Raw genomic sequence first — 14,407 nt, forward strand, 5'->3', positions numbered from 1 at the left:
GCTGAATAGTAATAAGGCTAGTGGACCTGATGGAATTTCATCTTTTCTTTTGAAAACATTCTCGGATGAACTAACTCCAGCTTGGTGCCCCTTATTTCATTTTTCTGTGGATACATGTAATATTCCAACTATCTGGAAAACATCAATTGTCATTCCGTTGCCCAAAAAATCATGCCCACAGCAAAATGATGACTATAGACCAGTAGCGTTGACATCTATAGTGATGAAGTCATTAGAGCGTATAATGGTTTGTAAATTAAGGAGTGAGGTACAGCATCTTTTGGACCCGTACCAATTTGCCTATAATAATGGCAGGGGTACTGATGATGCTTTAATTACAACTGTTCATTCCATCTTAAAGCACTTGGAAAATCCATCAGGTTATGTTTGTTTATTATTTATGGATTTTAGTTCTGCATTTAATTGTACTCTTCCGCAGATAATGTTAAGTAGACTACAGCAGATGGAAGTGAACCCCTTTATTGTTAAATGGTATGGCTCTTTCTTGACAGAAAGGAAGCAGCAGGTGAGAGTTAACTCCACTCTTTCGGATATGATTAGTGTAAGTACAGGTGCCCCTCAGGGCTGTGTAAGTTTGCCCTTACTTTTTATATTATAAACAAATGAATGCAGAGCTAGGAATAATTGTATTATTAAATTTTCAGATGATACGGCCATACTTAGCTTACTCTACAACAAATCAGACATTGGTGTTTACATACAGGAGATAGAGGAGATTGTTAAGTGGTGCAATAAGCATAACTTGCTCCTTAATGTTAATAAAACCAAAGAAATGATTTTTGACCCTAGGTCTATAGGCGATCAAAGCCCTATTATAATTGAAGGAGTACCGATTGAACAAGTAACAACATATAAATATTTAGGAATTCAATTAGACAAACAGTTACAGTGGTCAAATCAAGTGGAGTATTTTTCCTCAAGAATATGTCAGCGTCTACATTCTTGAGGAAACTAAGAGTTCATGGTGTTGACAAGGATATTATGTTACTATTTTATAAGGCAGCAATTGAGTCTATTGTCCGATATGGTATGGTAGCTTGGTTCGGTAACCTGTCAGTTAAATTAAAATCACAGCTCCAAACATTGATTAAAAGGGCGGGAAAAATAATTGGACGAGTGCCACCGACCACTCTTAATGAGCTTTTTGAGGAGGCGGTGAGGAAACAAAGTTTAAAAATTCCTAATGATCCGAATCATGTCCTTTACAGTGAGTATGAGATGATGCCCTCAGGTAGAAGGTACAGGTTACCAAACTGTAGACTAAATAGGTTTAAATTTTCATTTGTACCACTTTCTGTTAAAATATTGAATAAGAACAAATAAGGGGTGTGGGTTGGTGGTAAATTATGTGTAGGGGATGTATGTTGTGTTATATGTATATTGTGTGTATCTGTTATCCCGAATGCCCAAGACAAATTTCTCCGTCAGGAGACAATAAAGGCAAATCAAATCAAATCAAATCAAAATATTTAAATACACACATTTCAGTCAATTACAATCTATGCAATATGTAAAACATTTAAACCACGGGGGAAAAACAACATGCCGTAATGATAAATAACATATATGGACGATGGAGCAATTTGGAAAAGAGGAAGAAATGTAGAACATAGTTTAAAACAAGATGCAAGATGGTATTCAGCGGGGTTTTAAATTTTCTGTTGAAAAAAAATAATATTTTCTTACAAGGAGAAAACTCAATGAAGGCTTTAATTTAAAACTATACATAAGTAATTTCAGAGTACTTTTTGATCCAAGATTAACATGGGTAGAACATATAAGGAATGTGGAGGATAAGTCTAAAAAAGTAATAAATATAATGAGATGTTTATAAGGGTTAGAATGGGGATTTGATTATCAATCACTGAAATATATATGTAAACTTAATAAGTTCAAGAATATATTATGGGATGTGTGGTATATGGATCCTCAGCCAAATCTGTACTTGCGAGACTTAGATATAACATAGGCTAAAGCATTAAGACTATGCTTTGGAGCAGTAAAAACATCACCAGTGTGTGTACTACAAGTAGAAGTAGGAGAAATGCCACTGGACATTCGACATAAACTACTGTAAATAATTGGATAAATCTAAAGGTACATAGAGATGGACATCCTACTAAGAGAGTTCGGCAAGCTAGCTGGGAAAAGGAGAGGGAGCCAAAGTTTAGTTTTGGATGAATATGAGATGAGGCAGCTAGAAATTTGGGGGTGAGTGAAAAAGAACTCTGCCCAATTATTTGATGGCCTGACTTTCCAGTATGGTAGATCGAAACCATGGAAGTTGAATTACATCAAGGCAAAAAATATGGTATTATAGACCTTGTAGCTGAATTCTACAGATATGTGGATGGTAAATACAGAGACTATGTTCATATTTATACTGATGGGTCGAAAGATCCTGAAAAAGAAAGGACTGGATCAGCCAATTTTATAGTTAAAGGGTTAGTTCCCCCAAAAATGATTACTAAAAAATTATTCACCATGAAGTCATCCTAGGTGTAAATGACTTTCTTCTTTCATACAATTCCAGTCGAGTTATTTTAAAAATGGTCTTTGATCTTTCAAGCTCATTGATGCCTCTCATCAGGTGCACTGCATCAGTCCATGAGAAGTTTAATAAAAAGTGCATCCATAAAAATAAAAAAAACTAGATTAAAGTGATTATTATGTTTTGAATACAGATATTTTTCTTACAAAAACATCTACATCTACAGGAGGCCTTTGTTCACCCCCCGAAGCCAGTTGAGACACTTTTTTTTTTTTTTACTTCTCATGAACTGATGCAGTGCAACACCCACTAAGAGGCATCAAGCAGTTTGAAAGATAAAAGACAATTTTTGTAAATAACTCTGACTGGATTCGTATGAAAGAAGAAAGTCATATACACCTAGGATGACTTCAAGGTGAGTAATTTATGGATCAATTTTCCATTTATGGCTGAACTAACCCTTTTATCAAGGAAGTGAGGAAAGCAAATGAACCATAGATGAACTGAATGTGTATACAGTTGAGTTAAGTGGAAAAGTAAAGTTTGGAAAGAAACAGTGAGAGAATGGCAAAATCACTGGGACAGGAAAGCTAAAGGAACACATTTGTATGCCATTCAAAATAAAGTTGGTACAGAAAGGAATTGGGGATGAGGGACTAGGAGAGAAGAAATAGTGATGACAAGATTAAGAATCGGACACAGTCATTTAAATAGTACATTACAGGGAAGCATCCTACTGTTTTTTGTGAGTAGCTATTGTCAGACATTAGAAACCAGAACATAGCCTACTTTTAATATGCAGAAGTTATGACGAATAAAGGAGATTACATGATGAGAGATGGGTCGGCAGGGACAGGTGTTAAAGATATAGTGCAAAGTGGGGTGATTAGACAAAGCAGGAAAACTATTTGTAGTTTAGAACGGGTTTGATGAGGAAAATATGATCGCGGGAAACAAGCTTGGGTCTCAGGAGAATAATCCAGAAGATGGCGGTAATGTAACGCTCTCGGATGTAAGCCGCCGTTAAACCTTGAAGAAGAAGAAGAAGAAGAAGAAGACGGAACGTGTTTTCTTTTACTGTCTATGGTTTTTGTAAAGGATGGCAGGACCAGCCTCAGTCGCTGGTGATGTTTTTGTCGATGCTCTGCCTTATTTCGACCAGGGTTACGATGCTCCAGGGGTCCGAGAAGCCGTGAGTAGACTGAATATGTCTATCTGCACGTTCTGTCTTCTTAAAACGACGATAAATAATACGTTTGACCTGTGTTCTCACTATGCAGTCAGCTAACGGCGGAGCCTGCTTCTGGTTCTAAAATGAGACCGTTCAGTTGTTTAACCATCTCATGTTTCTGTTTTAACTACGCTGTAGTATTACTGTTATCTCTATTAGCAGAAAATAAATTACATTCGAATCGATTTTAGGCAGCAGCTTTGGTGGAGGAAGAGACGAGACGATACAGACCAACCAAGAACTATCTGAGCTATCTTCCCACGCCAGATTTCTCTGCTTTTGAGGTGAAAGAAAAATACCCGTTCTGTTCCTTCTGTACTATAATCTTCATGTTCGCATAATAATCTTAGTGTTATGTTGTTCTCACTAGACTGATATCATGAGGAATGAGTTTGAGAGACTGTCGGCTCGTCAACCCATGGAGCTGCTCAGTATGAAGAGGTAAAGTTTCTGTTACAGGTGGTCAAATCCAATATTGTGTTCTGCTTAATGTAACCTCTTCTAGTTTAATGAAGTTAAATTAAATTATAATGAATCTATTGTTTGTTTATTTGGATCCCTATGAGCTTCCACAAACTGTTGGCTAATCTTCCTGGGGTCTACATATCTGTACAAAACAAAATTCATACAAATAAGAAAAAAGATCCCAAGTACAGTTACAGCAATCACAAAAGTATACCTCTAGCAGTAGCAGCACATAAACATTTATATAAGCATACCTTCACATTTTCTTCGCAACGCATACTTGCCTTTACTCTTTTGTATATTTATGGGAACCATATTCCAAGCAACAGAGCCTTGATAAACAGTCTTTTCATCAAATTTGTTTGTGGATATTGTAAAATAATAATATTGATAATAAGATGGGCCTTACTCACATGTCTGAAACCCACATATACTAACTTTTCAAAGAAAGAACAGGGAGTGTGATACTTGAATATTTTATGGCAATATACCAGTAGTGGTAAATGTAATTTAAAATGTAACTTTCACCAACAGCCATGATAACTTTCTATGCACATCACTAACATTAGCACAAAATGAATAACGAGGCACAAGAACATTTCCAATCTACAGATGTCTCTGGGCGAAAAGGCAGCGCTAATATTAATAGCTTGTAGCAGCCTATTTCCCAGTGAAGTATGACACTAGCATAATCCAATCCACCTTATTTTGCATTGCAGAAGTAAGCTATTTTCTGTATAAACTGATTTACTGCACTTTGCATTATGATAAAATAAAATATGATAACAGTTTGCAGTACAGCTAAAATAAGTGAAACTGAATGGATAAGTGATGTTTCAATAATCAAACTAGCTTCACTGTTGATTACATTCAATGTACAGATTCACATCCATTTATCCAAAGAGACTTGTACTGCATTCCAGGTACATGTTTTTATCAGTTCTTGGTTTAATCAAACTCATGATCTTGGCATTGCTAATGCCATGATCTACCTTTTGAGCTATAGGAAGGCCTAAATGTGTTGGTTGGGCTAATTTTGAGTCTACATTCTTATCTAAAAAAAGTGAGTTGTTTGCTGTTAAATCTACCTTCTTGTGCTTGTTTTCTTAGATATGAGCTTCCTGCTCCAACGTCTGGGCAGAAGAATGACATCACAGCATGGCAGGACTGTGTCAATAACTCTATGGCCCAGCTGGAGCACCAGGCAGTGCGCATTGAAAACCTCGAGCTCATGGCTCAGTATGGATCTAATGCATGGAAGGTGTCTAATGAGTAAGTGAACACGCCAGAAAACATAAGTGTAGCCACCCTAAGGCCATAGTAGTTAGTGTATTAGTCATAATTTATGATTGATGACTTTGACCTTTGACCCGCCCCCTTGGGGATTAACCTTATGACCTTTTAATGGTCACAGCTGTGGATATGACATGATATAACATCTGTTTTTAATAAATCATGCATATGTAATTCTTTACAATATCCGTGAATGATTGGCAGCTGTGATGTGACATCTGTTTTCTGATATATCATGTCATTAGGAACATCTGTTATAACACTTGTCATTAGGGATTAACCTTATGACAAGTGTTATAACATCTGTTATAACATAGACACCGGACCTCCAGTATACTCCAGCTGCTTTATAATATATCATGCTTAGCTGTTGTACTGCGGATGCGTTGAGATACCCGGTTTGTCCAAGGTGCTTAAAGTGCTTGATTTTTTTTTTTTTTTTTTTTTGAGGTCCTGGAAAACCATTAAAAATAGCCATATTTTTGAGAAGGTACTTGAAAAGTACTTTAGTTTTTAAAGGGCACTACATATGAAATGAGTATACGCAAAATTAACGATGCAGCGTGTCTGATATAAATACAGAGCCGTTTTGTGATGTTACTCCTTCAGGTGAAAAGCAGTCTCGCGATCACTTTGATAGTGATTGCATTATATTGTTCGTTCTTTTATTGCATGTGCTGTTCATTAGGGTTTCATTTGGCAATGCATTTAAAGTCTGATGCATTTTGTGTTGCACTGTTATAATTTACCGTATTTTTCGGACTATAAGTCACACCTGAGTATAAGTCGCATAAGTCCAAAAATACGTCATGACGAGAAAAAAAAACATATAAGTTGCACTGGGCATTTATTTAGACCCAAGAACCAAGAGAAAACATTACCGTCTCCAGCCGCGAGAGGGTGTTCTATGCTGCTCAGTGTAGACTACAGGAGCACAGAGCAGCATTAGAGCGCCCTCTCGCGGCTGTAGACGGTAATGTTTTCTGTTAGTTAATTTCTCTCGGTTCATGTCAAATTAATTTTGATAAGTAAGTCGCACCTTACTATAAATCGCAGGACCAGCTAAACTATGAAAAAAAAGTGTGACTTATAGTCCGGAAAATACGGTACAAGCATGGAGCACATCTCCATCTCAGCCGCTTGGGACACAAACTCTTCCTTTACATATGCTGTGAGTTTGTGTAGCATTACATTCATCTAGGAAGATAGTTATCTCACTAGATTTGTATTGTAAATCATTTATAAACCCATGCCAACGCAGTGAGTTCATTGACATATTTCTCAATTTAAAATAAATTCAAATCCTCGCTCTGAGTTTGCAGGTGGCCAAATATTAAAATTACATGGATTTAAAGTCCTTGAATCACACTTTAAAAGTGAACCATCGTCAGGCCGTTGGCGCCCTCTGAAGGTGTTTGTTATAGTGCATAATATACTTGAGTTGGTTATATTCATATTGTGTGTAGGCATATTAAATTATGTATGCCCATTTTTTCAGGGTTGTTCAATAAAACCATGTATTTACTTGATTTTGATACTTTATTTGAACCAATTATTTTTGCGTCATCCTTAGTTTATATATAAATAGCCATACTAAAGCCTGTTTTTCACTTAGGTCTATTTGTATTACTAAAAAATATCAGATTACTCAATTGTCAAAATAATCAGTGGATTACTTAATTACCAAAATAATCCTTAGTTACAGCCCGAGATTAGTTCAAATATTTCAAAATACAACTGCATTTAGATTTTTGTGATTTTAAAGACAAATATTTTATAATTTTAAAAAATCTTAAAAATAGTATAAAAATATTGACTCATTATAGTGAACCAAGTATCTGTATATCTTGTGAGCTAAGTGTATTCTCACACACTAGTGTTGATAAGTGGTGAAATATCTTATTTCCCAAGTTTATGATACAGCTTTCATTCTTCAGGTCAATTAAATTCATGAAAAAAAAAAATCTAACTTTTCCATAATATCCTTTCAAATGTTAAAGTTTTTAATTAGTATATTAGAATTTGAAAGATAATAACAATATTGTTTGATAAGTGAGATCTCTGATTTTAGTCCCTGAAAACCAATAAAGTAGTGCTTAAAGTTCTGGAATTTCATTCTGCAGTTTCTGTACAAAACCTGAGAACGGTCACACCGTCCGTTAATGCACGCAGATGCACTATGACATCTGTTTGCGATATTTCATGAAATGAGATAGTGGTTATGTCATCCAATACAGTCACCTGTTTGTAATACAGATGCCGGACCTGTAGTATGCTATGCGACATCTGTTTAAATCAAACTGAAGGGTCTTATCCGGTGGGTTTTGGTCATCCTTCACAGATGTGAGAGAGATATTGGTTTAGGGACAATTTGAAAAATAAGTAAAAGAATATACATTTTTAGAGAGAAAAATTCATGTTGATTATTGTTGTGGACATTGACCGTGTTGTCAATGCATTGATGTTTAAAATAAAATTACATCACTAAATGAGTCAATAAATGAGTAATAATAAAATATTTGAAATATTGCAATAAAATGACACACACTCATTCTAATGGTTGTTTTTCTGATTTTCAGCAATATAAAAAAATAACATTGTATACTGAATTGAAAATAAAGTAATAAAAATGTTTAGCTTGATGAATAAAAATAAATCATTACAAATGTCTTAAATTTTTCAGGGGTTGGTATGGATATTACATCTTACACAATGCCAGTTGATAGTTGAAGCTGAATTCAGAGTGCAAAGAGGAGCAGAACAGCAGATACGAGACTGAGAGGGGATCCCTGAGTTTTTACATGTTCACTTTCGGAAAACTTACTCTCTCTCTCTCTTTCACACACAGACACACATTCAGACTAAAGGAATCAGGGGTATCTCCCCCCTCCACACACACACATACAGACACACATTCAGACAGACTATAGGAAAAAGGTCTCTCTCTCTCTCTCTCTCACACACATGCACACGTGCACATTCAGTTGTCCCGAGTCTTATTCTCTTCTTTTAAATGAAATGAGAATATATTTTGGGAACACACAATATAAAACAAAACATTTCAAGTAGTTTTAGTCATCACTAAAAATAAAAAATAAATGTTTCTTTTACCAGGATTGGGAAAAACACAAACATGTATAATCATCTAGGGATGCACGATATATCGGCCACCATATCAATATCGGCCGATAAATTTACATTTTTCTGTTATTTTTATCGAGCCAATAAGAGAATTTGTCCGATACCTTAGATCCGATAAATAATGCATTATTTCCTGCACAGACACTTCAGATGCGTACATTAACAGACAGCGTGACCGTTCTCTTATTTTAACCGAAGGTCGGGTAAATATATTGCAAAGGGGTATCATAACGCATCCATCGCATCTTAGTAATTTGGTGCCATCAGAATAAGAGCCCAAACAGCTGATAAAAACATCACAATAATCCACATGACTCTAGTCCATCAGTTAACAGCTTAAAGTGAAAAGCTGTGTTTTTGTAATAAATCCATCATCAAGGTGTTTTAACATTAAAGCAATTGTAAGCTGTGCTTGATCTGTACATAGTACTTTAACAATTCAGTTAAGGTGACTTTCATTGAAGAAAGCAATATTATGGATAGAGTTAGTGCTGTCAAACAATTAAACGTGATTAATCGCATCCAAAATAAAAAATGTTTACAAAACATATATGTGTATAAAGTATATATTTTGGAAATATTTGCATGTTTACATCTATATATTTATATTTGTATAATTTATTATATAAACCTATATTTTTCCTAAATATGTATGTGTATATACATGTAAACAAATATTCACAGTACACGCACACATGTAAACAGAAACTTATTTTGGATGTGACAGCCCTAGATATGACACGGTTTAGCTGGAAGCAATGGAGTGTAGTTAAAGACTTGATGATGGATTTGTTTTTATACAAAGATGCAGCTTTTAGCTTTACAAGATGTTTATTGATGACTGGAGTTGAGTGGATTACTTGTGATGTTTTTAAACAGCTGTTTGAACTCATTCTGACGGCACCCATTCACTGCAGAGAGAATCCATTGGCGAGCAAGTGATATAATGCTAAATTTCTCCAAATCTGTTCACACAAAGAAACAAACTCATTTACATCTTGGATGGCCTGAGGGTGACTAGATTTTCTGCAAATGATAAATTTTGGGTGAACTATTCCTTTAATATAGGACTGACCTACTTTATATTACATTAGGGGGGTTAAAGTCAGTTTAAAAATGGTGAAAGCTATTTGCGGGGTCATGACTAAAAAGCTTACAGGATTAAAATGCTATTTCTTTAATTTCACAATATAAATAGAAAATATAAACAATTCTGAGTTCTGTTTGTGGATTATTTTTTGTTGATCGTAATTTGTTGTCTTCTCTGTGAAACAGTAACTTGGCCTTAATGATTGAAAATGCACAAAAGGAACTACAGAAGGCTAGGTGAGTGACTTGTTGGTCAATGTAATTTACTTTACATATGGGTGTTGTATATTGTGATTGTGCACAATCTATTAAACTAGCTTTCAAAATGAATCTTAATATTTCTATTCTCCTTTCAGAAAGCAGATACAGGACCTGAACTGGCAGCGCAAAAATGATCAGCTGGCTGGAGGAGCCAAATTACGAGAACTTGAGTCAAAGTAAGTACTTTATTTTGTTTCTATATGAAATTGATTATATTTCTATATGACATTTCTAGAAATTGTCCCCAAGTTCAATTGAATTTAGTTTGCTCAGCTCTGATGGAAGCATTTCTGCTTATGTTTTTACAGCTGGGTGTCTCTGGTTAGTAAGAACTATGAGATTGAGAGAGCCATTGTACAGCTGGAGAACGAAGTGGCACAGATGAAACGGCAACAGGGTGATGAGAACAAAGAGAATATTCGACAGGATTTTTAAATAATGAAAACCGTTCAACACCATCTTGAAACTGTCAGACTTTGCTGAAGCAGAGGATCACCAAAGAGTGATGTTGTATTTCTTGTTTTGTTTCTGTTTTCGTGATGAATCGAGAAAACAGTCTTTGTAAAACACAAATGAGCAATAGTGTTTTAGTGCAAACAGAGGATGAGCTGATGTATAGTTCATGATTTTGCACCAAAATTAAACCAGATGTCCATTTTGATTCTGGAAATCAGTAACTCACATTTGTTTACTGTATAAATAAAGTACTTAATGTGGGTGTGTTGGCAGTTATAACAATTTAATGTTTATGTAAGATTACCTGGTGGACATTTAGTTCCTTAATTTTTATGTTCTACTCAATTTGTAATATTTTTTTTACATATACAATAAAATGGTGAAATGACTTGCATTGTTCAGTTTCTCAGTTAAGACTCCACCAATGTGTCTGGAAATGGAAAATATAAATTATCTAAATATCACAGGCTACATTCCACACATTTGTTCTTTTTATTTTCTTTTTTCACTTTTAATTCCTCTCTCATGCCATTCCCGTTAATCTTCTACATGAATCAAAGTAACTTTAGTTTTAAACTTTTGTATTAAATTGTTACATACCACAGTGGTTAGTTACTTGCAGTTAGTGGTCTGTTTGTGAGTCCCAAGGTATTTTAAATATATGCTTAATTGGGTGCTTTTTCTTTGATCTCCCAAAATAGTGCACACTGCTCATTAACTTGATTTTTTTTTTTATCGATTTGAATGCAACATGGTTAGTTACTACGAAATTAAATTAATTGATCTTCCTCCCGATCACATTGATAAAATATTTTAATATTCATAGCTGGGGGCGTGGCCAGCGTGGGGGAAAACACTGCGAGCATCGTGTGTATCTGAACGGCAAAATGCACATATTGAGCACTCATTCCCAGAGACACGTAGTACAATTGTAGTCTCTTTTAACTTTAATATTCATATACACTAGTCCATATCGATATTTGATTCATTTTACATCCCTAATATAGATGTATTCATTCCAAAATAGTCAAATCCCGTGACATTCTGCATTATACAACAAGTTCTATTTTTGACTGGATTCAGCGATTCAGTCGTTTCACAAACACAGACGGGGTGAATTTATGAATGAAAGTGTAAAAGTTCTGACACAAAACTTTTACACTTTCATTCATAAATTCACCCCGTCTGTGTTTGTGAAACAACTGAATCGTTTTCCTTAGCCGCTGACAGATATTAGTTCTTGTTTTAAACATGAACTCATTTATATTTCAGTAAATGCTTCTCGATTTAAGAATGTTCAGATATTTGAGCTGGAAAACAAGAGGAAGAGCATCATTCTCTGCAGTGAAGAAGAACACCACGAACAGTTGACGGCACCCATTGACTTCTATAATAGAGGAAGAAATACTATGGAAGTGAATGGGTACCATCAACCATTTGGTGTTTAAAGCATCATCTTTTTAGCATTCAGCAGAAGGCAGAAACTCGTACAAAAACATATATAATTTTTACTTAGAAAAAAAAAAAAAAATATGTAAAATAAGCACACACAGTTAAACTTTTATTCCTAACTAGTAATTCCCAAAGCAACCAACTATGTGTCATTGTTGTTAACTAAGACTGAAACTACTAAAAACAGTTTTCTGTAATTGAAATAAAGCTAAAGTAAAATGATATAGATAAATCGTGTAAGCTTACTACGAAATATTGTAGAAACTTAATTTTCTGTAAAGTTGCTTTGCAATGATTTGTAAAGTAAAAAGCACTATAAATTAAATGAAAACAGTACTAAAATTAAAGTAGTAACTTTTTACAAAAAAAGTTGAAATGCTAAAATTATTAAAACTGACATAAACATAAAGGCTCAAAAAAAAAAAAAAAACTAATTCCTAAACCTCAAACTGCAACCATGAGGCTAAGAGCTATGCTATGTGTCACTCTGAGTAAGTGCTGTAACAGTTTATAAAGACCTTGATGTTGTTTGGACGCCAGAACCGTGTGTGTGTGTGTTTACCTGGATGTTCCCGTGTTTGGCTCCTGGGATGATCTGAATCCTCTCAAAGTCCCTCCCCAGGATGATGATGTCACAGCCAGAGTAGTACCCCTGTCCCACGAGCCCCGGAGAAAACAACACACACAGTCTGACACTGATAATCACAGAGAGTTCTACATATCATCTGAATGTAATGTTTTGCTACTTTTTTATTTATTTATATTTAATCGAGGAATCAAAGTTTTAAATGTTTTCATTTACGGTTAATAATTTCTGCTGCTGCTGTTACACTCACAGTCACGAACAGCTTGAATCATCTGGACTTTTTGAGTCAAATATTTTGGCAAAATCTTCAGACAATATCTGCCTTCATTTTGAACGTGATGTGTCCTGGAAACGTCGTCGTGCACCGCTGTGCAACGGGGTTAGAGACGCGTTTTCTCTTGTTTGGTGGGTGTGTCAGAACTGCACTGCAGTCCAATCAGCAGCAACATGTATATAAAGCATTCGGTATTAAAGTGAACTCGCACAATGGCTTCAAGGAAAATAATGTAGCTACAAATGTGTTCGTTGCAGCTCGGTATACGCAACAACTAAGGATATTAGAAGACATGTTTGTCGCAAGTTTTACTGTAAATCAACATTTTGATGTAGTTGTTTATATTTTTAGCTTCATTGCAAGTGTTATGACATTTGGTATAGAAATAAACAATGGTAATTAAGTGCTTTTCCTAAAAATGAGAAAGAAAATACAGGGTATTAAAACCGTATGAATTACAAATAAAGTCAGTATGTGAGGCTAAATAGATGGCTCCGAAAATTCTTCACAAAGAATGGCCCTCTCAGCTGCCATAGTTGCAACTCTTGCGTCATCAGAACAGTGTGTTCAAGGCATCACCTGTTTCTGTTTAAAAAACGTTGTGCAATGTTTTGTCGGGGCTGAACACAGCCCTGATCAAATGATTCGCAAAATGCGCTTTGGAGTCCCGGTCTGAAGCAAATGTTTTGCAAACTCTGAAGCCCCGATTAAATGATTTGCGAAACGCGCTCCGAAGCCCCGATCAAATGATTCCCGAAACGCGCTTCGGAGTCCAGATCTGAATCAAATGTTTTGCGAACTCGGATCAAATGATTCGCGAAACGCGCTCCGAAGCCCCGATCAAATGATTCGCGCAACGCGCTCCGAAGCCCCGATCAAATGATTTGCGAAATGCGCTTCGGAGTCCAGACCTGAATCATATGTTTTGCGAACTCCGAAGCCCTGATCAGATGATTCACGAAACGCGCTCCGAAGCCCCTTTGCGAAACAGGATTCGGAGTCCCGATCTGAATCAAATGTTAGCGCTATAGCGATCATTCTCTTAAAATGGCGGAGACCAAAAGTATTCAGATGTGTATAGTGTGCCTTTTGTGTTCTAATTAATAATAATAATAATAAATGTAGTTATCATTTAATAGTTTTCCTACCGACGAAAATAAAAAAAGCGTAGAAATTGGGCTATAAGGCGAGAGGAGGAGGCGACAATTACTGTGAGGAAAGGTACTTTAGTGTGTGCTAAGCACTTCACGGAGGATGAGGTCCGTGTCCACCCGGAGTACGGTCGATCTCGCACCGTGGGCTGTGCCTTCCAGGTTTGCGTGGAAAAGTTGCGGAGAACCCATCAAAACGGGATGTTTGTGGTGCAGAGCAGTAAATGTTGAGATGGTGCGGGAGCACGATGACAACAGCCGTCCAGTCACAGGTGAGTGTAATGTGTTAACTAAAACAATAACTTATATTAAAAGCTTATCGGCAACTATAGACATTAATCAAATATAGTATGTTTTATTTGTATTCTTAGATGTAACGTTATACATTTAATGTAGCATATGGTAGCAGTTATGCTAACAGTCAAGCAGGTTAGTGAAGCGGTGTTTTTATACTTTTGCCATCACCCTTTTATACTGCTCTCTTTCTGGCTGAAGT

General features: G+C 35.7%; 1 protein-coding gene across 1 annotated transcript; it reads left to right on the top strand.

Annotated features, from left to right (window-relative positions):
• The first annotated feature begins 3,543 nt into the window (after positions 1-3,543).
• On the top strand, positions 3,544-10,837 carry LOC113106982 (pre-mRNA-splicing factor SPF27). The gene is made up of 7 exons (XM_026269083.1): positions 3,544-3,704; positions 3,935-4,027; positions 4,114-4,184; positions 5,319-5,480; positions 9,918-9,968; positions 10,088-10,168; positions 10,301-10,837. The coding sequence occupies exons 1-7, from the start codon at positions 3,612-3,614 to the stop codon at positions 10,425-10,427; spliced, it is 678 nt and encodes a 225-aa protein (XP_026124868.1). The 5' UTR covers positions 3,544-3,611; the 3' UTR covers positions 10,428-10,837.
• Positions 10,838-14,407: the final 3,570 nt, after the last annotated feature.

The sequence above is a fragment of the Carassius auratus genome, chromosome 8, assembly GCF_003368295.1.
Source record: "Carassius auratus strain Wakin chromosome 8, ASM336829v1, whole genome shotgun sequence".
NCBI lineage: Eukaryota > Metazoa > Chordata > Actinopteri > Cypriniformes > Cyprinidae > Carassius > Carassius auratus.